This window comes from Heteronotia binoei, chromosome 16 (genome assembly GCF_032191835.1).
Source record: "Heteronotia binoei isolate CCM8104 ecotype False Entrance Well chromosome 16, APGP_CSIRO_Hbin_v1, whole genome shotgun sequence".
Lineage (NCBI taxonomy): Eukaryota > Metazoa > Chordata > Lepidosauria > Squamata > Gekkonidae > Heteronotia > Heteronotia binoei.
In genome coordinates, this window is record NC_083238.1 from 54098983 (window position 1) to 54126120 (window position 27138).

A 27138-nucleotide genomic window follows, 5' to 3' on the forward strand; every position below is an offset into this window, starting at 1 on the left:
TCAGAGAGGAGGGCGGGATATAAATCCAACATCTTCATCTACCTCACAGGGTGTCTGTTGTGGGGGGGGGGGGAGGTAAAGGAGATTGTGAGCCGCTCTGAGACTCTTTGGAGTGGAGGGCGGGATATGAATCCAATATCTTCTTCTGCCTCACAGGGTGTCTGTTGTGGGGGAGGAAGGGAAAGGAAATTGTGAGCCGCTCTGAGACTCTTTGGAGTGGAGGGTGGGATATAAATCCAATATCATCTTCTATCTCATTCTACTTTCTGTACCATCTATTGCCCTCCCCCACAATGGGCTGAAAAGCTACAATGAGCCGAAAAATTATGCTTTCACCTGAAATATGTGCCTTCCTGCCTGTGTATATTTAATAATAATAATAATAATGCTTAATTTTAATTCCTGCCTTCCCCGCCGAAGCAGGCTCAGGGCGGCTAACAACGCAGTCATTTCAACAATTAAAACATACATACTGTATCACAATCATATAAAATTATCAGCATTATAGTTAAAAACATTCTAAAATTAAATTAATATTAAAAATTTGGTGCTATGCATCGTACAGATTTTCCGTGGCGACGGTACTCATTCACCAGTATGCTGTAGGATCATTTAAGTAAAGGCCAGCTGAAAAAGAGCAGTCTTGCAGGCCCTGTGGAACTGAGCAAGGTTCCGCAAGGCCCGCACCTCTTCTGGCAATTGGTTCCACCAGCGGGGGGCTACAATCAAGAAGGCCCTTTCTCTAGTAGCTTTCAATTTGGCCTCCTTCGGTCAGGGGATTGTAAGTTTTGAGAATCAGATCGCAGTACTCTCTGGGGAATATATGGGGAGAGATGGTCCCTAGGGTAGGCAGGTCCTCGGCCATATTTCTGAGTTTTGAGTTATGTTTCATTCACACGTTATTGTCTTGTCATATTTTAACTGCTTTACCATGACTGTGATCCGCCCTGAGCCCGCATGGGAAAAGGTGGAAGATAAATCAACCAAAATAAATAAACAAATTAAGGAAAAAGACGCTTCAGAGGTGGTTCAGCATGGCCTGCCTGTGCAGCACCCCTAGATTTCCTTGGGGGTCTTCCATCCAAATACTAACTGGGGCTGACCTTGTTTAGCTTCCGCAATCAAATGAGAGATTGGGCTAGCCTGGGCCCTCCAGCCCAGCAAGCATAATGTATTACAGCAGTTTTACTCTCGGGCTGTTTTGTAGAAAAATAGGGGGTGGAGAAGAAGGATTGCAGGTTTATTCCCTGCCCTTCTCTTGGAATCAGAGACTCAGAGTGACTCACAATCTCCTTTTATCTTCTCCCCCAACAGACACCCTGTGAGGTGGGTGGGGCTGAGAGGGCTCTCACAGCAGCTGGCCTTTCAAGGACAACCTCTGCCAGAGCTCTGGCTGACCCAAGGCCATTCCAGCAGCTGCAAGTGGAGGAGTAGGGAATCAAACCTGGTTCTCCCGGATAAGAGTCCACACACTTAATCACTACACCAATCTGGAGCTCATTAGCATATGCCCCCCCCAAAAGCAACCCTGTGCAAGAAAGAAGAGCCCCAAGCTAGAGATCCAGCCAACCCAAGCAGGCCTCGCTCACCTGGGGCTCTCCTGGGCAAACGCTCTCCCCCCCAGTCAAAAGGCGAGCAAGGCCTCCGCTCCCCAAAATCACATAAGAAGTGGAGAAGGGTGGTTCGGGCTTCTCCAGGGGTTAATGAGGGCTGCTAGGAGCGTGGCAAAGCCCCTGGTGGCTGGCTGCTCTCCTAATCCAGGGATTGTTATGCAGCTGCATCTACTATAAAATAAATATTCAATGGACAAGGGAGGTGGAAAGGAAGAGGGGGAACCCTCAGAAAGGTTCAGGAGCTGTGCTCCTGCTGAATCTGAGGCCTGGTTTTACTCACTCAACCGTTAATCCCAGTTTGCAATATGGACATCCTCTCATCTCCCACCGCCGCTGAGTGGAGCAGTCCAATCCTGAGCAGAACACAACTGCTGTAATCTGTTACAGGCTTGATATGCCTGTTGGGAAGCTTGTTCTGCTATTGTTGAGAACGGAATCGGGAGGGGGCTTTACTTGATTCGTACTTTACATTATCATGAAACATTGGTATGGACTAGAAACTTGTTTCTACGGTTTATAATTGGGTAACCCTCATATGGGCAATGGGCAGTGCTAGACGCCCCCCCCCCCCACAGCTCTAGACAGCTGCTGAGTGGTGCTTCCAGCATTCATGAGCAGCTGACTCGTGCACAGCTTAGAGGGAACTCTGCGTATTTATTTTATAGACTGCCTAATCCCCTCTCTAATGATTTGAATTTATACACGAGTGTTCCTTTAATTGTTGATAAGTTGCAGTAGTGAAAGGGGGGGATGATAGAGGGGCATGAGTGAGTGAGGTGACTGGTTGGTGAGTGAGAGAAGTATGTGCAGGGAGCAATGTTCCCTCTAAACTGTGGAGCCTTGTAAGCTAAATTCTACTTTGTGAGCTACTGACATTAAAGTTGTGAGCTACTGCATAGATTAATGCGCTCTGGGGCAATGTTCCCTCTAAGCTGCAGAGTCTTGTGAGCAAAAATTCTACTTTGTGAGCTACTGGCCTTAAATTTGTGAGTAACTGGCCTTAAAGTGGTGAGCTACTGCATAGATTAGTGTGCTCTGGGGGCATCCTTCCTGAGCTAAGACAAAAGTGTGTGAGCTGGAGGCTAAACATCTGTGAGTTAGCTCATGCTAACTCAGCTTAGAGGGAACACTGGTGGGGAGAAATGGGGGGGGGGGGGCTCAGCCGTGAATTCTCAGCAGAGTGACAGCAGTTAATAGTCATGGTCCGTCAGCCGTCTGCAGAGCCTGAGAAGCAGTCTTCTGATTAGAATCCAAAATAGTCCTGTGAAAGGCATTAAGATTCTAGGGAAGAAAAGTAGAATATGTTAGAGAGAGTATTAGGGCTAGTTAGAGAGCCAAAACCTAATATTGTCAGAGTATTATAGGAGGGTGAGAGACAGAAGATGTCGAAAACTTAATAAGAGAAAGATTTGAGAAGGGAGGAATGTGTGAAGTGAAAGAGCGACACCGCAGTTAGAAGTTATTATTATTCACTGAAGAATTAAACTATAATATTGCAACCAATGCGCTTATTCTACAAATAAAGTTTTATTTTGTTCGTTATCAACCTGGAGTCCTACACTTTTAATAACAAGAGTCTCGTCCTCAGGGCCACATAGTCCAACGAAGACATCTTAGAGCTTGGGCACAAATTCAGTGTTTTTTGTTATTCAGTTGCACAGTGAAGTCCGACTCTTTGCGACCCCATGGACAAAGGGAAGCCATGACACCCATAATCGTGGAGTTCTAGGCAATGTACATCACAAAACCAGCAATTCAGTACATTAAGTTTTTAAAAAAGTGGTGAGTTTTAAACTTCCCTCCCAATTCCGGCCTGTGGGCACCTTGTGGGGATGGTGGTGGGAGGAAATTAATCAGTCATGGGGGTGAAGAGCTAAGGAGGGTGCTAGCTGTGATGTAAACCACTGCTATCCTCAACCAAATAGTGGAACACAGAGACCTTTCTCCTTTTCTCATTGCACCTGATGAAATCCCTTCTGCTACACTACTACATACACACACACAAACACAAGAAAACCGTGATTTCAGAAGCCACGTCAGATCTAAAAAAAAGGTAAAGGTAGTCTCCTGTGCAAGCACCAGTCGTTTCTGACTCTGGGGTGACATTGCATCACGATGTTTTCACAGCAGACTTCTTTACTGGCATGGCCTTTCCCAATCATCTACACTTTCCTCCCAGCAAGCTGGGTACTCATTTTACTGACCTTGGAAGGATGGAAGGCTGAGTCAACCTCGAGCTGGCTACCTGAACCCAGCTTCTGCCGGGATCTAAATCAGGTCGTGAGCAGAGAGCTCAGACTGCAATACTGCAGCTTTACCACTCTGTGCCATGGAGCTCTTCACATCAGATCTAGGCTTAATTAATTCTGAGGCCACAGCTACAGAGTAGCATATTTGAAGATGTAAGCATAAAAGGAACCAGTGCAGAATTCTCAGCAAAGGGACGATATGATGGCAATGACACTCCCTTTTCACATATATTTAAAAACAGTCAAATATCACGTCAGATTAAGTTCTGGCACTTTGATGGCAGCTTTTTCGACTTGCTCTGAGATATCAGTTCCAAGAGGAGCCCTGAAATGAAAGTTTAAAAACCCCCCAAAAACTTTCATTATGGTTTTTATTACACAACATTCCAATCATGTTACAAATTCAGGAACACACATTAATCCTATGGTCACAGGTAGCTACATGCTTAATTCCTGCAAGTTCTACACAGGCAATTAGGGATGAATGAACTTCATTTCTATCATTCTTTTATCGTCAGTCCCATAAAAACTGAACTGTCATACTCAAAACAATGGGTTAGATCCAGAGGTATGTGGAAGGAAAGGAAAAGGGCTTAGTTCAGTTACACTTGTGCAAATATTAGTGCCAACATTACAGACACACACAGCACTTTAATATTAATTTCTAATTAACAAAAATGAATAGGCATGGGGATGACTTCATTTCATTTACTTTTCAAACTGCATTGGAAGAAAAATTCTGTGCGAAGTCTTGTGCAAGTGGAAAGGATAGTCAGGATGGTGTACAGACCTAAGAATGCTTTCCTGGGAGTGAGTCCCGCTAAACAAAATGGGAATTACTTCTGAGCCCCATGGCACAGAGTGGTAAAGCTGCAGTACTGCAGTCCGAGCTCTCTCCTCATGACCTGAGTTCGATCCCGGCGGAAGCTGGGTTCAGGTAGCCGGCTCGAGGTTGACTCAGCCTTCCATCCTTCCCAGGTTGGTAAAATGAGTACCCAGCTTCCTGGGGGGAAAGTGTAGACGACTGGAGAATGGCAAACCATCCCGGAAAAAAATAAAAAGTCTGCCGTGAAAATGTTGTGAAAGCAACGTCACTCCAGAGTCAGAAATGACTGGTGCTTGCACAGGGGGCTACCTCTACCTTTAGACCTGCTTAGGCACACACCCACTGTCAGTTTCACTTCACACAAGCAAACTGTGAGGAGTGTTTTAAGTTTGGGCATTTATGTTGATGCAAGGACTGTTGTGCAGATAGAAATTCAACCTAATGTAGCTCTCTATTGTCTTTGCAGAACAGTGACAGTATAGTATTACTATATTATTATTAATGATTCATACTTTTTAGGCTGCTGTTTTTATGAAGACCACCAAATATTTTTAGAAGGCGGATGGGTGAGGCCAGGTAAGGCTTCTACGCAGCAGGGTTTCTGCATTGCCAGTGAAGATCTGATTGGCTATACAGATTTAAATAATGTCGTTTCAGTGGCGACTGCCACCACAATGTTGGTTTTATTCTATCTCATCCCTCTTTCCGGTGTACTTTTAATTACACTCTCATCCACTGCACTTGGGCTTCCTCTGTGTGTGTGGCTCCACCTCCTGAAGCGGCCATTTTGTGGCCGGCTCTGCCTCCTGTGGCAGCCATTTTGTGGCCGCACTCACCCCCGTGTCACAGAATTCCGTAAATGCCCACAGGCTGAAAAGGTTGGGGACCCCTGGTTTATGGCCACTAATTTTTAGGGGTTGGATTTTATGGCTTAGAAACAGAGAGCATCTTGGTGGATTTTTCTTGCCCTCATTGTCTACAGGAGCCCCCCGTGGTCACTGAAGAGCCAGCACTAAGGGGTGGGGCATTCTGAGAGATGGAGTGCCACATGGGAGGGAGAGTGGCAGGCACAACAAGGGATCTAATTAAATCCCTCCTCGTACTAGAGGAATGTCAGACTTTTTATGGGGTGGTTTTACCGTTGCCTTCCCCAGTCATCTACGCTTCCACCCCAGTAAGCTGGGTACTCATATGACCGACCTCAGAAGGACGGAAGGCTGCGTCAACCTTGAGGCGGCTACCTGAACCCAGCTTCCGTCGGAATTGAACTCAGGTCGTGAGCAGAGAGTTCAAACCACAGTACTGCAGCTTTACCAAAGCAGATGATAAAGTATGTAAAGCTGAGGAAAAAATTGGGTAGCTATCAGTGTCCCTCTAAGCCGAGTTAGCTCAGTTTTTTAGCCTCCAGCTCACACATTTTTGTCTTAGCTCAAGAAGAAGATGAAGAAGATGATATTGGATTTATATCCCACCCTATACTCTGAATCTCAGAGCAGTCACAATCTTCTTTACCTTTCCTCCCCACAACAGACACCCTGTGAGGTAGGTGGGGCTGAGAGAGCTCTTACAGCAGCTGCTCTTTCAAGGACAACTCCTACAAGAGCTATGACTGACCCAAGGCCATGCCAGCAGCTGCAAGTGGAGGAGTGGGGAATCCAACCCGGTTCTCCCAGATAAGAGTTAACCACTACACAAAACTGGCTCTCTATGAGGTAGGTGGGGCTGAAACACCCTCTGAGGTAGGTGGGGCTGAGAGAGCTCTCCCAGAAGCTGCCCTTTCAAGGACAACTCCTGTGAGAGCTTTGGCTGACCAAAGGCCATTCCAGCAGCTGCAAGTGGAGGAGTGGGGAATCAAACCCGGCTCTCCCAGATAAGAGTCCGCACACTTAACCACTGCACCGAACTGGCTCTGAGGATGGCCCCAGAGCAAACTAATTTATTCAGCAGCTCACAACTTTAGTGCCAGTAGCTCACGAAGTAGAATTTTTGCTCACAAGACTCCACAGCTACTTGTGGTGGTGGAAAGTGCCATCAAGTTACCGCTGACTGCATGGGGTTTTCAAGGCAAGAGACGTTCAGAGGTGGTTTGCCATCGCCTGCCTCCGCGTCACAACCCTGGTACTGCTTGGTGGACGCCCTTCCAAATACAAGCCGGGGCTGGCTCTGCTTTGCTTCCAAGACCTGACGAGATCAGGCTACCCAGGTCAGAGCAACTATGATACTTACTTTGGTTCATATCTTATGCCCTCGGTGCTATGGAGGATGCCCAATCCTGCACGCAACCTTTCAATGCCGTTCCTAAAGAAAGGAGATTTGTGCCCATAAATAAATAATATCACAAATAATTACCATAAAGAGATAGATCCCAGTATACCAACCCATCCTCCACTGTATTTTAATGTCTTCCTTTTTTTTCTAATGGCAAACTATAATGGATGCTATAATCTCTTGAGTAAACATGCCCTCTAATTAAACTAACAAAGCCAGAATGTTACCTAGATTTATGGCACTTTGCACCTACAACAGCAGTCTGCTTTTTATCACTCTCTAGTGTTTTTTCAGCCCTGCTTTGTCCTAACACTAACAGACACAGATCCCTATTTGTGGTTCTTTTAATCTGCTAAAAACATTCCCACGATTCTACACTGCCCACTTATATTAAGTATTGCTGCTTGCCATTCCCGTTTTGTCTGATGAAGTCTGCTTAAGAGCATGCAAAAGCTGACATTCTGAATAAAACTTAGTTGGTCTTAAAGGTGCACTTGTCTACTGCTTTGTTCTATTACCATAATGAGGGGTTGTTTTTTGTTTGTTTTCTATTTCCCTGTCACCTCGAGCTCAATGCAGTACCATAGACCTAACTTTGGCAACGTGCCCCCTCTCAAGTTCTCCAGGGATTTCGGAAAGAGGTATTGCCAGTTCTGCTAACTTAAAAGTAGATGGTGGTTTGAGCCTGCAGCCTCCTGGAGCTTTTATGTGCCAGATGATCAATTGTCTGGAGATTCATTATTTCCCTGTAGAAAATGGTAGGCACTCAAGACGTACTTGCATCTTACAGGAAAAAGACATACTGGCAGTGAGTTCTCATGGCAAGGATATTTATTTATTTACTGAAAACATTTCTGTGCTGCCTTTCTGCTCAAGTAGGGACCCCCCAAGGCAGCAAACTTCAAAAAACATCACATCATTTCCACAGTAAGACAGCATTAAAATCAGGCCTTGAATTCAGCAGCCCACAGGAGCACAGCTCCAGAACCTTTCTGAGGGTTCCCCCGCTTCCTCCCCACCTACCTTGTCCATTGAATAATAGGTGCAGCTGCATAACAATACCTGGATTAGGAGAGCGGGCAGCCAGCCAGCCACCAGGGGCTTTGCCACACCCCCAGCAGCCCTCATTAACCCCTGGAGAAGCCCACACCACCCTTTCTCCACTTGTTATGTGATTTTAGGTGGCGGGTGGCTTGCTGGCCTTCTGACTGGGGGGAAGGGGGCTAGAGAGAGCCCCAGGTAATATTTGTAAAATCTTTTCTTGGATTTCTTCATGAAAGCCTGTTTTGCAGACCTCATTGTGGGCAGGAGCTCACAGGAGTCGAGCTCCAGAATCTCTAAACTTTATTGTGCTCTTTCTTTCTTAAAACACCTCCCTCCCCAATATTTGCTTCTGGGTTCCATTGTTCAAAGCCCCTGTGAGAATTCTGCTGTCCTCTAAGATTCGACAAACTTTCTAATATTTTTCCCCACCAAAAAAGTGGGAAAATAACCGAAACGTATAAAGAGACAGATGGAAATCTTCCTCATGCCACTGTGGCTGCATAGGAGAAAGTAATTTTAAAAATATGAGGGGAGTGAGATTTTAGGATGACAATTCTAATTCAAGAAGCATTTGAAGGTAGATGCTGAGCTGATATAATTTAGCACACCTTCCAGTGATGTCAGGGCTGTGTGGCAGATGTGAATGAGCTGTGCTAATGAGCTCTGGCATCTCTTCTCCTACGAAATGATTCCCGCTCTTTTGTTTGCTACAGTGGAGTGAGTGGAACCAAACCCAGGTTAAGCTTGGTTACGTTACCACAGCCTTGACAATCCTTAGAAGGAGAAACGGATCCTTGCTTACCATGCAATCATGACACCGTTGTCGGTGCACAGCCTGGGAGGCGGGCACAGTAAGGAGAAGCCAGTGGCATCCGTCACAATCTGCAGTGTTTTGCGGATATACTGATTGCTTGCAACACCTCCAGAGACCACCTGCAACCAGTGTTGGAAGGAAAGAATGTTGTCAGCTGAAGCTGGCTCACAGTAACGCAAGAGGAAGGAGAAGACGACTTCAGATTTATACCCTGCCCTTCTCTCTGAATCAGAGACTCAGAGTGGCTCACAATCTCGTTTATCTTCTCCCCCCACAACAGACCCCCTGTGAGGTGGGTGGGGCTGAGAGGGCTCTCACAGCAGCTGCCCTTTCAAGGACAACTCTGCGAGAGCGACGGCTGACCCAAGGCCATTCCAGCAGCTGCAAGTGGAGGAGTGGGGAATCAAACTCGGTTCTCCCGGATAAGAGTCCACACACTTAACCACTACACCAAACTGGCTCTCAGACTAGGTCACAAAGGGTTGCCAGCCTCCCAGAGCGCCCAGCTTCTCTCTGCCCCTCATGCCGCCCTAGGTGAAGCAGAAGTGCACACACATACCCAATCAGGAGATGTCTTTCGACCTAGGGATAGCTTTAAATTAAATTTAAAACCTCCAAATTTAATTTAATGTAATTAGCGACACCCCCTGGCGCCCCCTAGAAAAAATAAGAGTCCGTGCACTTATCCACTGCACCAAACTGGCTCCCCGAACTGGCTTGAGAAAGAAACTTAATATAGGATTGCCATCTCTTGATAATGATTTCAAAATCAGCCAATGCTCATCATGTAGGGATGCCGGCACTCCAGGTGGTACCCGGGGACCCCCCAGAATTACAGCTCATCTCCAGACTATCAGAGATTTGGAGAAAATGGATGCTTTGTAGAGTGGTCTCTATGGCATTGTCCCCCACGGAAATCCCTTTCACTTTCCAGGTTCCATTCCTAAATCTCTGGGAGTTTCCCAACCTGGAGCTGGCAGCTGGGGGGGGGGACGTGGCAACCTTATCATCTTATAGTACAAACAATGGATACTCAGTACAGATTTGGAAAAAAACAGCAAAAACTGAGTAGCACAAAACACATATATTCTTGAAGACACAGTACCAATCCTGTGAATCCAGGGAAAGTAGCCATCAACGAAGCAAAAAGTTAGCCCACAATACCGGTTTTGGCCAAGGCTTTTACAGTTGTAGATTTTCACACCAACCAATGCGTCACAACTTCCCAATATCAACAATTATTTGTAAACGGGGACTCCAGTACAAAGCTTAAACAGGCACAGCCTTCTAACATTCCTATTACTGGATTCACGTCAAGGAACAACTGACATTGAGAACTTTACTTTGGACATCTTTAAACAATACTTTTCCATGAAACCGATCTACTGGTGATCTTGTTTAGTGATTGGTACTGTGTCTTTAAGAATATATGTGTTTTGTGCTACTCAGTTTTTGCTGTTTTTTCCAAACCTTATCATCACGACAGACAGAACAGGTTCACGCTTTGAAGCCACAAGCTAAGACAATGCTAAATAAATAGAAACTTGTGCAGTTTCTGCCTTAAGCACAATGCAATATTGACCTACTTTGGCAACGTTCCCCCAGTCACGCTCTCCAGGGATTTCGGAAAGAGATATTTCCAGCTCTGCTGCTTTAAAAGCAGACAGCAGCCTCCTCAAAGCTTTCAAGTGACAAGAGGATGAATTGTTTCTACCTGTGTGGTCCTATAGAGTCCAGGAAAAATTCAGCTTTGTTCACAGCAAAACAAGGGCTTCTCAGACAACTTTAAATCCTACAATATTATTTTCCACAAGGTGGCATCATGAACGGTTTTGTTCTATCTTGAAACTCTAAATGGATGTTTTCTCTTCTTCTCCTTGCTTCAGCTAAGATGCAATGAACTAGATCAGGGGTGGCCAAACTGCGGCTCGGGAGCCACACGTGGCTCTTTCACACATATTGTGTGGCTCTCGAAGCCCCCACTGCTCCATCAGCCAGTTTGGAGAAGACATTTCTCTCTTTAAATCACTTCTCCAAGCCAAGCCAGCCAGCAGCTTGGAGAATGCATTTAAAGTTAAAGTTGCTTTCTTTCCACCTCTCCTCCCTCATCTATTTTCCTTCCTCCCTCCCTCCCTGTTTTGCAGCTCCCAGACACCTGATGTTCAGGTCTTGTGGCTCTCAGACCTCTGATGTTTCTTCTATGCGGCTCTTATGTTAAAGCAAGTTTGGCCACCCCTGATGTAGATCTTTAATGATGCACATTCAAACACCTGGATGGCTCAAGCTAGCCTCATCTCGTCAGCTCTTGGAAGCTAAGTTAGTCCTTGGGTGGGAGACCACCAAGGAAGTCCAGGGTTGCTACGCAGAGGCAAGCAATGGCAAAACCATCTCTGAAGGTCTCTCGCCTTGAATATCCCACAAGGGGTCGCCCTAAGACAGCTGCGACTTGATGGCGGTCTCCACTACATGACCACATTTCAAGGAAGAGTGACGTGTTTCTCCAAATGCCATTTACTCTGACTGATCTTCCAGAGTTCCAATTGTTACCATTTACAGCAGGGGTGGCTAAACTGTGGCTTGTGAGCCACATGTAGCTCTTTCACACATATTGTGGCTCTCAAAGCCCCCACCACCCCATCAGCTGGCTTGGAGAATGCATTTAAAATTAAAAATTGTTTTCTTTCCACCTCTCCCTCCGGTCCTCCTATCTATTTGCCTTCCTTCCCTTCTCTCAAACATCTGATGTTCATGTCTTGCAGCTCTCAAACATCTCACATTTATTCTATGCAGTTCTTACATTAAGCAAGTTTGGCTGCCCCTGATTTATAGGTATCCCCCAGTTAGCTAAAGCCCCGAATCTACCATACAACGTTCAGAACTTGATAAATGGCAACACTGCTGTTTACAGTCAAGGACTAAAAGGCTAAAACTGCCTTTTCATAACTGTATCAGCCTGGCAGGTGGGAAACAGCCTGTATGATCTAAAAGGTGCAAAATCTAAATATGTCAAGGAAGATTATGGGGCCTGGATGCCTATAATGGCATCAGGGCTCTTTAGTCAAAAGAAGCACAAATGATTTAAAGCAGTATCAAATTAGTCTGCGCCCCAGTCGTCTCAACGCGGGACTCGAACGAGCTATCCACCATTCGCAGATGCTGACGTTTGGACAACCGCTTAAAATCCGACATGCTTCCGGACTCCACTCATGCCTGTAGCGGGATTTTCTGAACGTCTGACCTCACCCATGGTTTCCTTTATACTCCCGGGTGAGGCAGCCATCTGAACATTGTAGACCTGCTTACAGCTCTTAAAGCTTTAGATTTGGCTATGCTAACATGAAAAAAGAATTTAAAGAAGTGTGTTTAAAGAAGAATCAAGGCTGAAATAATGAGAACTAATAATTCTCAGCTATCAATAATTTAGGGGTTCCCTGCCAATTTTCTTACCATATTATGGAAAAGAAATTTAAATTCATAAAAGAGCCTCCTGAACGTTGTTCTGGATTAGATTTGTGATTTTAATTCCTTGTTATGATTAGGACTGCCTGATCCAGGTTGGGAGATTTTTGGGGTGGAGGCTGAGGGAAGGGGGGTTTGGGGAGGGACTTCTTTGGGGTATGATGCCATACAGTGCCCCTTCCAAAACGGCCATCTTCTCCAGGCGCACTGATCCACCCTGTCACCTGGAGATTGGATGTAATCCCAGGAGATCTCTAGTCACCATCTGGAGGCTGCAACTGCACTGCTGCTTCTGCCCACTTTCAGAGAAACCTTCAGTAAGCTCACCAAAGGATACAATTTCATTTTTGGCACTGCTCTGCTTTATCTCCAAGGATCAAGCACGGCTCCACACTTTTATTTGTCCTTAGCTTCTCTTGAACCCTTTCAAGAGAAGCTAAGGACAAACAGAAGTGTGGAGCCGTGCTTGATTCTTGGAGATAAGCAGAGCAGTGCCAAAACTGAAACTGTATCCCTTGGTGAAGGTTTCTCTGAAAGTGGATGGAAGCAGCAGTCCAGTTGTAGGGGCACCAGTTTGGGAACCGCAATTGCACCTGCATTAGACTTCAGGAAGTCCTACAAACGAAGAAAAACACTGTATATTGTAAAATGGACCGTAAAATAATTCCAAATTAATATGTGAAAAATACTGTGGTTAAAAAATTTGTTTTCAATATATGTATTAGATAAAGCTCTCAGGGAGTGTTCTAAGTTATATACCTTACTCATACCCGTGAACTCTCTGGTTTCACACACCACCTGGAGGCTGGCAACCCTATTTATTTACCTCCCACTTTTTAAGCAGAGCTGAGATGACTTGCTTAGAGGCATGCTGTAGGTGTGACACACAGTCAGCAAGGTGCAATTATCCGTCTCGCTCTGACCAACTAATGAGAGAGGGTTTATATTTATTTTGCCTCTTGAAAAATGACCGGCCTGTCTGGAAGCAATCATTTAACACCTGATTTTACTAAAATGCTTGTTAAGTCGGATGAGGCGTATGCAAAATGTTTCAGGAAAGCGTACAGGGGATGGGCAGCGAGATCACGCCTGCTCACGAGGCTGTCTTGATTTATGTAGCTTGCTTTCATTTGACCAATGCCTCCATGTGTAGATCCAGCAGCACACAGAGGCTTGACAGATACAGACTGATTTCCCACTCACCTTATGCTGCTCTCACGTTCCTCTTCTCAGTGGGGTTTCCTTCCGATTTCACAGCAAGCAGCAAACAGAAACCTCTAAAAACCAGTTTTTGTTTGCCATGCAAAAACGCCGACATTCCTTGCAGCCCCGGGGCAGATAGTGTGAAATCAGAAGGAAGTCCCACTGAGAAGAGGAACGTGAGAGCAGCATAAGGTGAGTGGGAAATCGGTGACAGTCTCTCCCCCCACCTTCCATTGCTGCTGGTTTCGAAGAGCAAGTGTCCTAATGCAGGCAGGTGGGTGGCCATGTTGGTCTGAAGCAGCAGAACAAAGTTTGAATCCAGCGCCACCTTTAAGACCAGCAAAGTTTTATCCATGCTCGTGAAAGCTTATACCTTGAATAAAACTGTGTTGGTTTCAAAGGTGCCACTACACTCAATCTTTGTCCTAACACCTGTTGATCTTTACGGGTGCAAGCAGCACCAGACTTTATAAACAATATGTGAAGACAAGACAGACCCGGGAAAGAGGATACAGGCACATTCCGGATGCCTCGCAGTAAACTGGATGGGATCCACTGCAAACTTTCTGCTAGAGCTCTTGGGAGAAGGGAAAAAGATGCTGGCAGTGAGTTGTGCAAAGTCAAAACTTACTGAGTATTTGCTTGTGCAAGATGCTGAATAACCCACTTCTATAAACTACAGGGAGGAAAGGGCTAGACCAGGGGTGGCCAAACTTGGTTAACGTAAGAGCCACATAGAATAAGCATCAGATGTTTGAGAGCTGCAAGACAGGAAGGGAAGGAAGGAAGGAAAGCAGGTAGGCAAATAGACGGGGGAGGGAAGAAGAGGTGGAAGGAATGCAACTTTGACTTTAAATGCATTATCCGAGCCACTGGCTGGCTTGGCAAAGTGATTTAAAGGCCTTCTCCACGCAGGTCGATGGGGCACTGGGAGCTTGGAGAGCACAAGGCTCTCGAGCTGCAGTCTGACCATGCCTGGGCTAGATGCTTTCTTGCACAAGCAAAACAGTGCTAAATACATTTACACTTCTGCTTGCCCATTGCTGGATCCAAGATGAATGCAAAGCCTTGGCCTCTTGAGCTCAGGTATATTTCGTTTCCTTCACGCTCATTAGCAAAGAACAATTCTAGCTAGGATCAAGATGTTCGGGTCACCACTTCTTGGAAATAAATGTACAACTGATTTTTTAAAAGCTAATCAAATGGCTTCTCATTTTACAGTTAGAATTTGGGATATGAAGAAAACACACAGAGCAAGTTTGGTGTAGTGGTTAAGTGCCTGGACTCTTATCTGGGAGAACCGGGTTTGATTCCCCACTCCTCCACTTGCAGCTGCTGGAATGGCCTTGGGTCAGCCATAGCTCTCGCAGGAGTTGTCCTTGAAAGGGCAGCTGAGGTAAGAGCTCTTTCAGCCCCACCCACATCACAGGGTGTCTGTTGGGGGGGGGGGAAGGTAAAGGAGATTGTGACCACTCTGAAACTCTGGGATTCAGAGTATAAAGGTAAAAGTAGTTCCCTGTGCAAGCACCAGTCGTTTCCGACTCTGGGGTGACGTTGCTTTCACAACGTTTTCACGGCAGACTTTTTATGGGGTGGTTTGCCCTTGCCTTCCCCAGTCATCTACACTTTCCCCCCAGCAAGCTGGGGACTCATTTTACCGACCTCGGAAGGATGGAAGGTTGAGTTAACCTGGAGTCAGCTACCTCAAGCAGCTTCCGCTGGGATTGAACTCAGGTCATGAGCAGAGGGCTCTGACTGCAGTACTGCAGCTTCACCACTCTGTGCCATGGGGCTCTTTTATTCAGAGTATAGGATGGGATATAAATCCAATATCTTTAAGTATCCAACTGCATACTTACTAGAGTTGCGTCATTTTGCGGTAAGATGCCCTTTTGCATGCAGAAGAGAATGCCTCGGTGAGTCCGCCTGGCGATATGAACCGCAACGGTGTGCTGAACTGCTGAAGCCAGGTCTGAGACACAGGACAAGAGCTGCCCTTGCTGAAGGCCTGCGGAAATCAGGATCAAGGTGGATTTTCCCAATTTTATGAGCGGATCAGCTCGAACAACTTGTACAGGTCCTCTTTTTGGGGCGGGGAGGGAATACCTTCTTCCTTTTCCTTCTGTGTAATCGCTCTGTCAACCATGCTCTGAAGCCCAGAAAAGGAGAAGCTGCAATTCAAGAGTCGCTCCATGGGAACTTTGAATCCATAGCGTAGCTTGTTTCCTCGCTGGGCCAGGTTTTCTATCGCTTTTCCACCGTTCAAACCAGAGCACTCCAGGTGCTGCTGTAAAGAAAGCCTTCTGGCTACCTAAAACAACAAACCAGAAATTAAAGAAATGTGAATTAAAATACAAACCAAACATACTACAACCATGGGGGGGAGGGATCTAACACAGTGACCCCCAGTTCATGCCCATCAACACCTTTCCTGACACCCACCAAATGTTTTTAGAAAGTGGGCAGGACCACGAGAGGCTTTTGCCCAGCAAACTTTCTGAATGGCTGCTGGAAGTTTGATTGTCTGTGCTGATCTTTAAAAACACTGTTTGAACACAGGGATGCTCAAACTGTGGCTCGGGAGCCACATGTGGCTCTTTCACATGTGTGGCTCTTGAAGCCCCACCACCACCATCCCATCGGCTGGCTTGGGGACGGTACTTGTCTCTTTAAATCACTAAGCCAAGCCAGCCAGCAGTTTGGAGAATGTATTTAAAGTTGCTTTCTTTCAACCTCTCTCTCCCAATCTATCTTCCTTCCCTCAAACATCTGACATTCATGTCTTGCAGCTCTCAAACATCTGACATTTATTCTATGTGGCTTTTATGTTAAGCAGGTTTGGCCACCCCTGCTTCAGAAGCAGCTGTCACCACAGCACAAAGGTCTTTACTGTGTGACTGAAGTGGTGGCAGCCATTTTGTGGCTGGCTCCACCTCCTGCAGCAACCATTTTGCGGCAAACGCTTTGTGGCTGTGCCCACCACACTGTGTCAGAATGCCAAGGGATGCCCACAAGCTCAGAAAGGTTGGGGACTCCTAGTCTAATAGCAATATGCAGGAGCCTCACAATTCAGGATTCCTCTGATGAGTCCTTGTTGGAATGGCAAATCAGCACTGTAGCTTCACATAAGGGACATACTTGCAAAGAGAATGCTGTAAATAATGGAAATTAGTATTCCATATATGCCTGGGAGGTCGTTATGTTCGGCCTCCCAACACCTGTTGGCCATGCCCAGCCCAAGAGATGCTCACCTTGCCTCAATTACGGTCACGGCTTTTTTCAGTCCTGGCCCCGACCTGGTGGAATCAGCTCCCAGAGATCCGGGCCCTACCTGGCTTATTAGCCTTCCGTAGGGTCTGTAAAACGGAGCTGTTCCGCCAGGCTTTTAGCTGAGGCTGCGTCTATTCTTGATCTGGTTGGCCTCCCCTATTGGCACTGTCACCCGTGTTATAAAATGGATCATCATCTGCCAGCTCTATGAGATATCATGATGTGAGACAGCCAGGCTGGGCAATACGGGATAATACGATAAACTTCTCTGAGTGCTGTTGAGTTGTCTGTTCTTAAAATGTTTTTATTGTGTTTCATTGTTTTATCGTACGTTGCACTCCGCCCTGAGCCCTACAGGAAAAGGGGCGGAATAGAAATATACTAAAGTAAATAAAACAAAAAAGTTCCTGAGAGATTTACTTACGTTGAAAGAATTACCTTATCCAACATGTCCCCCGGTGCAATGTCCACGCTTTGTCCGAGGAGAAGGAAATCCGAAACGCCTCGTGCTACTGCCAGCAGACAGTGACCCCCGGAGACCAAAAGCACTAAGAAAGGAAACTCGACTCGGTCGGTTGCCCTAATGGTCAACGCGTGAGCCTCCATGTGATGGATAGGGATAAACGGCTTCTGGTGCCTCTCCACCAGTTTTAAGCTGTAGCTCAACCCGACGCCGAGGCTTAAGGCGAGTCCCGGCTTCACAGTGGTGGCCACGGCGGAGAGGTCGTCCACACCAACGCCGCTGTCGGAGAGCGCTTGCTCTACTATCCGTGCGATGTTCTCCTGGTGAAGCTGCTGGGCCACGGGAGGAATAATCCCACCTGTTCTAATTAGAAGCAATAATATACTTAATACCGGCATTATAGCTCTTTGGTCCTGTAAAAAAAAAAATACAAATGAGAAAGCAAATGCCCTGACTAGTGGCCTTCCTTATCCTGGCCTCTCTTTTTGGGGCTGTTCTGCACTGGGACCGGTCCATGGCCTGTTGGCAACCATGCCGTGAGTCGTATAATTATTTCATTATATATTAGTGCAGTAATAAGACGACGACGACATTGGATCTATATCCTGCCCTCTACTCCGAATCTCAGAGCAGCTCACAATCTCCTTTCCCTTCCAGCTGAGTACCGAGGTATTGCTTATGACCTTTGAGGCCTTGAGTGGTCTGGGACCAGCGTATCTACAGGACCGCCTCCTTCGCTATATCCCAGGAAGAGAACAACACTCTACAGGTAACAACTTACTGTTCATCCCTGGCACTAAAGAAGAAAAAGATGATACTGGATTTATATCCCGCTCTCCACTCTGAATCTGAGAGTCTCAGAGCAGCTCACAATCTCCTTTATCTTCCTCCCCCACAACAGACACCCTGTGAGGTGGGTGGGGCTGAGAGAGCTCTCCCAGCAACTGCCCTTTCAAGGACAACTCCTGCGAGAGCTATGGCTGACCCAAGGCCGTTCCAGCAGCTGCAAGTGGAAGAGTAGGGAATCAAACCTGGTTCTCCCAGATAAGAATCTGCACACTTAACCACTACACCAAGCTGGTAGAATTTTTTCTCACAAGACTCCACAGCTTAGAGCAGGGGTCCTCAACCCCTGGGCTGTGGACAGGTACCAGTCTGTGGCCTGTTAGTAACCAGGCCTTGAGTTGTATAATTATTTCATTATATATTACAATGTAGTAATAAGAAGACGACGATGACATTGGATTCATATCCTGCCCTCTACTCCGAATTTCAGAGCAGCTCACAATCTCCTTTCCCTTTCTCCCCCACAACAGACACCCTGTGAGGTGGGTGGGGCTGAGAGAGCTCTGACAGAAGCTACTTTCAAGGACAGCTCTGCTAGAGCTGTGGCTGACCCAAGGCCATTCCAGCACCTGCAAGTGGAGGGGAGGGGAATCAAACCCGGTTCTCCCAGATCAGAGTCTGCACACTTCACCACCACACCAAACTAATAGAAATAAAGGGCACAATTGTATCATCCCGAAACCATGGCCTCCTCTCCTGGTCTGTGGAAAAAATGTCTTCCACAAAACAGTCCCCGGTGACAAGAAGTCTGGGGACTGCTGCTGTAGAACATGGGTGTCAAATTCATTTGTTATGAGGGCTGGATCTGACATCAATGAGACCTTGCTGGGCCAGGCCGGGCCGGGCGTGTCATAAAATGTAATGCCAGGAAGCAGAGCTAGAAACCGTCATCAGACTCGATGAAAAGAGCTGTGTTTCTTGAAAGCTTACTCTGCAATAAAATTTGTTAGTCTTAAAGTCATACTGGACTCTTTATAGGGGTGTCAAACATGAGGTCCGGGGGCCAAATGAGGCCCCCCGAGCAACTGGCTCTTGTCTGTTTCCTTCTTCCTCTCTCTTGCTTCCTTCTGCATCTCAGCTTGCTTTGCCAAGCATGCTCAGTCGCAGAGGAGCTACAGAACAAAGCCTTGATTTTCTCCATTGGCTGAGGCTCCTGCCCCTCCTGGTCCCCTAGGGAAGGAAGGAAAGAGCCAGAGCTTCCTTTGCCCAGTTCTCTAGATTCCGTGGGAGAAATACAAAGAAAGCACCTTTAAGACCAACAAGTGCTAATGTTTTAAGCATGTTTTAATTAAAAAAGCAAACACACTTTATTCGTGTTTGTCTGTGTCCTTTAAAAGTTTATCTCTGCTACCTAATCTTAAATAGGTACACACATGGCCTGGCCCCACATAGCCTGGCAAGGTCTCATTTATGCCAGATCTGGCCCTCATACCAAATGAGTTCAACACCCCTGCTTTACTATTTTGCAGCAACAGACTAACACGGCTCACTCCTCTGGATCTATTTTCTCTCTCTGTAGTCCAGAGATGAGCTGTAATTCCATTGGAGAGAATCCCTAGGCCCCAACTGGAGGCTGGCGTCCCTACTCTCATTGCTTCCAGAACTGCAACAAAAGTAAACAGAAGTCTTACAGCGCCGGAAAGACTTTTATTCTAGGACATACTTTTACAGGCTGTAACATGCTTATGCTAGAATAAAACATACTTGGTTTTTATTCCTATGCCACTCCTTATTTTTTTCAACTTGAGCACCGCTGGAAACTACCTTCACTCAGAGTAACTTACTTCAAATGCACCTCGCCTTGAGAATGCAGAGCTTCTCCCAAAACGTTGCCCATTTCATCCACCACAGCAGCTCCGGTATCATCACAACTGGTTTCAATTCCTAGGACTATTTTTGTTGAAAAGCCCTGGTTGCACTGTTGGGCAGCCCTTCTCAAGTCGTTACTTGAGCAACATTTCGCAGATTTTGAAATCGCCGTTCCAACAGCGCTCGCGGGTGAATATTTTGGCAGGCAGGTGCGCCCGGAAAGCAACTAAAAATAAAAAGAGTCTGTGAAGTCTTGATAGCCCTAATAAATAGGAAATCATAAAAAGGTAAAGGTCTGCAAGCACCAGTCGTTTCTGACTCTGGGGTAACTCTGGGGTAACGTTGCTTTCACGTTTTCACGGCACTTTTTACGGGGTGGTTTGCCATTGCCTTCTCCAGTCATCTACACTTTCCCCCCAGCAAGCTGGGGACTCATTTGACCCACCTCGGAAGGATGGACGGCTGAGTCAACCTGGAACCGGCTACCTGAACCAGCTTCCATCAGGATCAAACTCAGGTCCTGAGCAGAGAGTTCAGACTGCAGTACTGCAGCTTTACCACTCTGCGCCATGGGGCTACAGGAAATCATAAGCAATGCTCAAAACTTCACCAGTCCAGTCTATTTCCTTCCTTCCCAAAGACAGTAAGTTCCAAAATAAGTTCAGTGCTGGGTCTTTATCTTTAAGGCTCTGAGGGATTAGGGGCCTGGTTACCCAGAAGACTGTCTTCTCCTATACTGTCCAGCCCATCGGTTAAGATCCTCAATTCACATTCTGCTCTCTTTGCCAGAGTGCACAGAGATGAGGTCAGCAGGAACTAAAGACAGGGCTTTTTCAGTGGTGATGCCTCATTTTTGGAATGTCCTGCTACTTGCCTGGAACCTACTCTAGTGTCATTTAGGTGCTAGGACAAAACAGTTCCTTCTAGCCAGACTTTTAACTGAAGTTCTAGTCCATCTTTTGTTAGTTGTTTTGTCTTGTGGCCTGTAGTTTTACTGCTATTTTATGATCACCATTTTATGATTCTGTTGCTGCTGCTGTTTTTATACTATTTCTGCTATTTTTATGTCTTTTTTGCTGTTTTTTTTACTGAGCTATGATTTTATGCTCTTGCTAATGAAATCTCTTTATCTTGCTGGCTATCTCAACTGGGACTCTGGCGAGGCACCATATACATTCGTTAAATAAACTCATATTCTGTTGAAGGAGGAAAGGTATACAGGAACAGCACAGCAAAGCAAGAAGTATGGTTTATGGACAATGGATAGCAATATGCTCATTTCACATATATGTAACGCAGGGAGTGGATTTTCACTATGATTCTCTCCTTCACAGCAGCCTTTTGTGGAAAGCTGTTTGAGAAGAAGAAGAGGAGGAGGAGGAAGAAGAAGAAGATTATATTGTATTTATATCACGGCCTATACTCTGAATTTCATTTTTTTTCCACCCCCCCCCCATCATCACTCTGAGAGGTAGTGGGAAGTGGGACCTTGTGGGGGGGGAACTATAATTGTGAATCATAAATATAACTGATTGAATTGTCTGGAGGGTTCTTTAGTCTAATCTCCTTCAAACTGAAGAACTGATAGGGACGCTATTAATTGGCTAAGCAGTGGGAAGCAAACAGAAACGGTCTCTTAATCCTACAGCATGGATAACAATTATTTCTACCTGTTTTAAAATCATGGTGTCAAAACAGCTCTCTGATTTCCCCTCCTTTTATAGATTCAGGATTCACACTGCATCGGCTCCTAAGACAATGAGACACAAAGTTAGGAAGAATACACAGGCATTATTTCCTTTCATGCATCACTTGTTCCATTTTTAATTCTCTGTTTCTCATGTAAACAGCCCCCAAGGCTGTCAATCCCTCTTTGCATACAGTTGGCACCCAAGGACAACATTCAGCTGCATTCTGTTTCCTGGAGTTAGAGCCAGAGTATGGTTGCCAGTTCCCCCCAGAGGCAGGCCCATTCGTACAGTCCTCAGTGTGTGTGGCAACACCTTTTACACCTCACAACTGTCCCTATTTTCCGATACCTGTACTTGGTAAATCAATGCCCATGTTTTGTCCCTATCTTTTGCCTTTCAAGAATGTTAAACTTTTAGCAGTGCAATCCTAAACAGAGTGACTTTTTATATATGTTGCTCTTACGGCCAATCTTTAGGGTACTCCTCTTTACTCAGTCATGCTAGAAATTTAAAACAATTACTGCAGAAAGCAGGAAAATGGAAACATGGTAGACTGGTAGAGGAAAACACTCAGCAGTACAATTGAGGAAAAAAAAGTCTGACATCCCTTGGGGTGGATCCAACCTTCTTCTCACTTCCAAGTAGCCTTGCTTCAATGGAAGAGCTACTGAAGTTGGATAAAAGCTTCATATTTGTGCCCAGAGGAAAGGTGGGGTGTAAATATTTAAACAAATAAACAAACATTGCTTAGTAGAGTGCAGGATTCAATGTCTTTACTTCCAAATGAAGGCTGAAAGACATTTCAGGGGAAGCACATGACTTTCTACCATGAAAGTACAGTCACTGACAGAATCCAGACCAGTTCTGTCTATCCAGGGACCCTGACGAATGCAGCAGGGAGTCTCTCAAGGGCACACTAACACACAGTGACTGAAGATGGTATGATTAAATACTTTATCTCGTCTCGCCAGCAACTGAGACTGGCATCCTCAGTTTGACCCAGAGAGAACTCCAGTTTTCTGGGTTACACCTCTGAGGATGCCAGCCACAGTTGCAGGCGAAACATCAGGTCTCACTATGCCAGGATCACGGCCACACAGCCCGGAAAATCCACAACCACCAATGGACTCTGGCCGTGAATGCCTTCAGCAACGCACTGACGCACTTAGTGCTTTATATAATTTCATCGTTACTTTAGCAGTCGCAAGAAGCTGAGAACTGCTTTGCTGCATGGTCAGTCTAACTCTGCAGTTCTCAACTGGCAGCAACTGAAAATTTATAAGCAAGGTATTAAGGGGAGAGTCCCCCAATTTAAATAAGAGCCCTGTGGCACAGAGTGCTAAAGCTGCAGTGCTAAGCTCTGCTCATGACCCGAGTTCGATCGTGGCGGAAGCTGGGCTCAGGTAGCTGGCTCCAGGTTGACTCAGCCTTCCGTCCTTCCGAGGTCGGTAAAATGAGTCCCCAGCTTGCTGGGGGGAAAGCGTAGATGACTGGGGAAGGCAGTGGCAAACCACCCCGTAAAAAAAGTCTGCCGTGGAAATTGTGATACGACGTCACCCCAGAGTTGGAAATGACTGGTGTTTGCACAGGGGACTATATTTACCTTTCACCCCCCGTTGATGCTCAACACTTGGTACTCTGAGGCATATTACTCTGTCTTGAAGGACTCTCAGCATCGACATTTGAAAATTACGCTGACTCTAAAACACCAGCAAATGAACATGTAAGAGCCAGTGTGGTGCAGCAGTTAGACTACTTGGAGACTTTGGGGGAGGATCCAGAAGAGGGCGGGGTTTGGGGAGGGGCCTCAGCATGGTACAATGCCACAGAGTCGTTCAATTGGAAATGGGGAAAGATGGCATTTAATAATACATATAATAACAGCAGCCAGAATGCTTTTTGCAAAATACGGGAAAGAAAGTAAAGTACCTGAATTTGATAAATTGATAGCAAAAATTTTAGATACAGCTGAACTGGATATTTTAATGGCATTAATAAATGGGAAATCTAAGCAGGAAGCATTAAAAAATGAGAAAAATTATATGAGTGGTTAAGAGCAAACCAGGGAAGGAACTAAGGCTAACTTTCATGAAATATATTTGAAGACGTTAGAAAAAATATTTAATAAAATGTATGTAAAGCTATTAGAGAGCAATAAGGTAATAATACAGCTGTTTTTGAAATGTGCAATTTGAAAATGATCTTTCCCAACCTCTATACGGATGAAAAAGGAAGTAACTAAATAACATGGCTATATAGAATTGATGTTGTAAAGTATTTTTTTTGTTTGTTGTATGTTTCTTTCCATGTTACAATAGGAAACGTATCCACATATAATACTAATACTAATAAATAAATATCATACAATGCCACAGAGTCTACCTCCAAAGCACACATTTGCTCCAGGGAGCCTGATTTCTGTATCTGAACTGTAATTCTGGGAATCCCCAAGTCCCGCTTTTAAGTTGGCATCCCTAGGAACAGTCCTAGGAATTCTAGCCTGTGCAATGAATTCTATGCAGTAAGCACTGAATCATAGAATCAAATTGGAAGGGACCTCCAGGGTCATCTAATCCAACCCCCTGCACACTACAGGAAACTCACAAATACCTCCCCCCTAAATTCACAGCAATGAAGATCCTGTGAATGTAGGGGGAGGTATTTGTGAGTTTCCTGTATTGTGCAGGAGGTTGGACTAGATGACGCTGGAGGTCCTTTAAATTCTATGATTCTATGATTCAATGCTTACTTGGAAGTATATGTAAATAGCATTGCAACAGGGGTTTTCTTTGATTACCATTTACTTTTTTAAAAAGATAATGAGATCAACACGGTATAATTTCTAATGATTCAAGATAAGACATTATGCTCTTCTGGAGCACCCTTCTTCTTTTAGAGGATCTTGAAAACCAACTTCTTGTGATTCATACTGTTTTGCTTCTTGTGCGTTGTGCTGAGCATGCAGAATAGGAAGACTGGGGGAAGGGGAACATGCTCTACATGTTTTGTTTTGCATCTCTTATGCATCTAAAATGACTGCAGAACACACAAGGCTGCATTCCTTTCACTGTTCTACAAACAAACAATACCACAGGCCCCAAAGGCAACTTCCAGCATTCTGAAGGAAACAGAATAGTGAATTTGGCTGAGAAAACAGTATATACAAACAAGAGCACCAAACAATTACTTCTAGGGGTTACTTCACAGCTCAGGGGGGTCCCTTTAAATATGATGGCCAGAACTCTCTTTGGAGTTCACTTATGCTTGTTATACCCTTGCTTCTGGCTCCACCCCCAAAGTCCCCAGATATTTCTTGAATCGGACGTGGCAACCCTAACCAAATTAGATCAGCAAGCACCTTGAATTCAATTCTTACTGAATCCATACCATAAGGCCTTTTTATTGTTCTCGCTCATGCTATAAACCTGTCACCTACCTACCTGTTACTTTGTGCACAATGTGATGTGGAAGGTAGCCAAAGGTTGTGTACGTTGGAGGTGGAAAGTTCATCTCACCATCTGTCGCCTTAGAAAGGACTAATGACTCCCTTGACTTTCCTGTAAGAGTGACAACCCAAGGCATGTTATAAGCTGAAGCAAGGTAATCTTTCATCAGACTGACTTTTGTTGATGAGGAAGAATGCAAACTGTCAAATTACATATCTTAATTTACAAGCTGTTTAAATTTCACATTACACATCACTGAAGCTATAGAACAAAGTTGGATTCGTGTGGCACCTGGAAGATCAACAAAGTTGAATTGAACTTTTTTTTGGTCTTAAACTCAAACTCTGCAGCTATATGGACTCTTGCTCAAAATTTGTCCTATATATTTTAAGACGGTTTTCTTTGCTGACCAAATTTCTGATGATGATGCTAACAGTGAAACCCCATGCTGTTACTACTGCTTGCAATGGGATTACAACTGAAGTAATTCTGCACAGCACACAGTGCTGAGAATCCCATGGGGAAAAGAATATTTATTATTTAAAGAGCAGGTGATTTGATTTAGGAGGGTAACTACAGTCTATATCAGGGGTGGCCAAATTTGCTTAACGTAAAAGCCACACAGAATAAATGCCAGATGTCTGAGAGCCGCAAGACATGAACGTCAGATGTCTAGAGAGCAACAAAACAAGAATGTCAGATGCCTGAGAGATGCAAGACAGGAAGGAGGGAGGGAGGAAAGCAAATAGATGGAGAGAAAGAGGTAGAAAGAAAGCAACTTTAACTTTAAATCCCTTCTCCAAGTTGGCCAATGGGGTAGTGGAAGCTTCAAGAGTCACACAATATGTGTGAAAGAGCCACATGTGGCTCCTGAGTCACAGTTTGGCCACGCCTGGTCTATATATATTGCATATATGCTATATAGGATGTATCCTAGGATGGTTGGTTGGTAGGGAAGGAAGGAAGGAAGGAAGGAAGGAAGGAAGGAAGGAAGGAAGGAAGGAAGGAAGGAAGGAAGGAAGGAAGGAAGGAAGGAAGGAAGGAGAGAGAGGGAAAGAAAGATTTTTGAGCTGCCTGGTTTGGCATTAGGGGGTGTGTTCTAATATGCAAATGAGTTCCTGCTGGTTTTTATCTACAAAATGCCATATATACACACAGAGGTCATTTTGTAGAAAAACAGGTGGTGGAGCTCATCCAGGGATTGTTATGCAGCTGCACCTGCTGTTCAATGGACAAGGAGGTGGAGCTCTCAGAAAGGTTCAGGAGCTGTGCTCCTGTGAGCTCCCACTGAATCGGAGGCCTGTACACACATTATGTATAAAGGTATATCATTAACTATATATACATGTTTAATATCATTAAGCTCCACCACGATGAGCTCCCCCAGACAGCGCTTCCCTCAGGCGCCAGAGAAAGTTCCAGACCTTCGACCCCTCACGCCCCCCCCCTTTTACCTGTCACGCGCTGCCCCGCCCCCTTGGCGACGTTAAACCAACCGCCCCTCTCGCGCTCCCAGTTCAACTGGCGGGCGGGGAAGAGCGCGCGGGCCTCGAGCGCGGAGGAAGAGGGAGGGAGGGAGAAACCACGTGAGCGACGGTGAGCCAATGGGATTTGTGAGGGGGAGAAGGCGGCCGGCCAAGAGGAGGCGGAGCGTGACGGTCGCGAGAAGGGGCTGCTAGGGAGACCGCGTTGGATCGAGGCGGTCCTTGTGCCCTTAGCCAAGATGGCGGCCGTTGCCTCCCTTCGGCGCTCTGTCAACGTCGTCCTCAGCCCCGCCCCATGGAGCATTTACCCTGACAGGATACTTAACATTTTTAAACTTATTTTTTTTTATTTTCAATGAAAATCATAATCAACTTATAAATAATACAACATGAGGAAAAGGAAGAAAAAACAAAATTAATTCACAGTCCAGCATGACATGACATATAAATATAGGGAGGAGTGTTCCCTCTAAACTGAGTTAGTGTGAGCTTTGCAAGGCTTGCTCAATCACACAGCAGCTATAGGGCAAAACCTCTGCTTTCTCCATTGGCTGAGGCTCCTCCATTGGGGAAGAAGGGAGGGGGAGGCGGAGCTTGCTTTTCCAGCTCTCTCAATTGCACAGCAGAGCTACTGAGGCAAGCCTCCATTCTAT

The 27138-nt window shown here is 45.6% G+C and overlaps 1 protein-coding gene across 1 annotated transcript; it reads right to left on the reverse strand.

The window, feature by feature from the left end:
• Window positions 1–4111: 4111 nt before the first annotated feature.
• Window positions 4112–26789, reverse strand: OSGEPL1 (O-sialoglycoprotein endopeptidase like 1). The gene is made up of 10 exons (XM_060257056.1): window positions 26456–26789; window positions 25003–25112; window positions 22749–22823; window positions 19840–20090; window positions 17185–17572; window positions 15583–15787; window positions 15336–15484; window positions 8803–8933; window positions 6915–6986; window positions 4112–4187 (listed from the first exon to the last, which is right to left on the reverse strand). Exons 1-10 carry the CDS (start codon window positions 26787–26789, stop codon window positions 4112–4114), a joined length of 1791 nt encoding a protein of 596 aa, XP_060113039.1.
• Window positions 26790–27138: the final 349 nt, after the last annotated feature.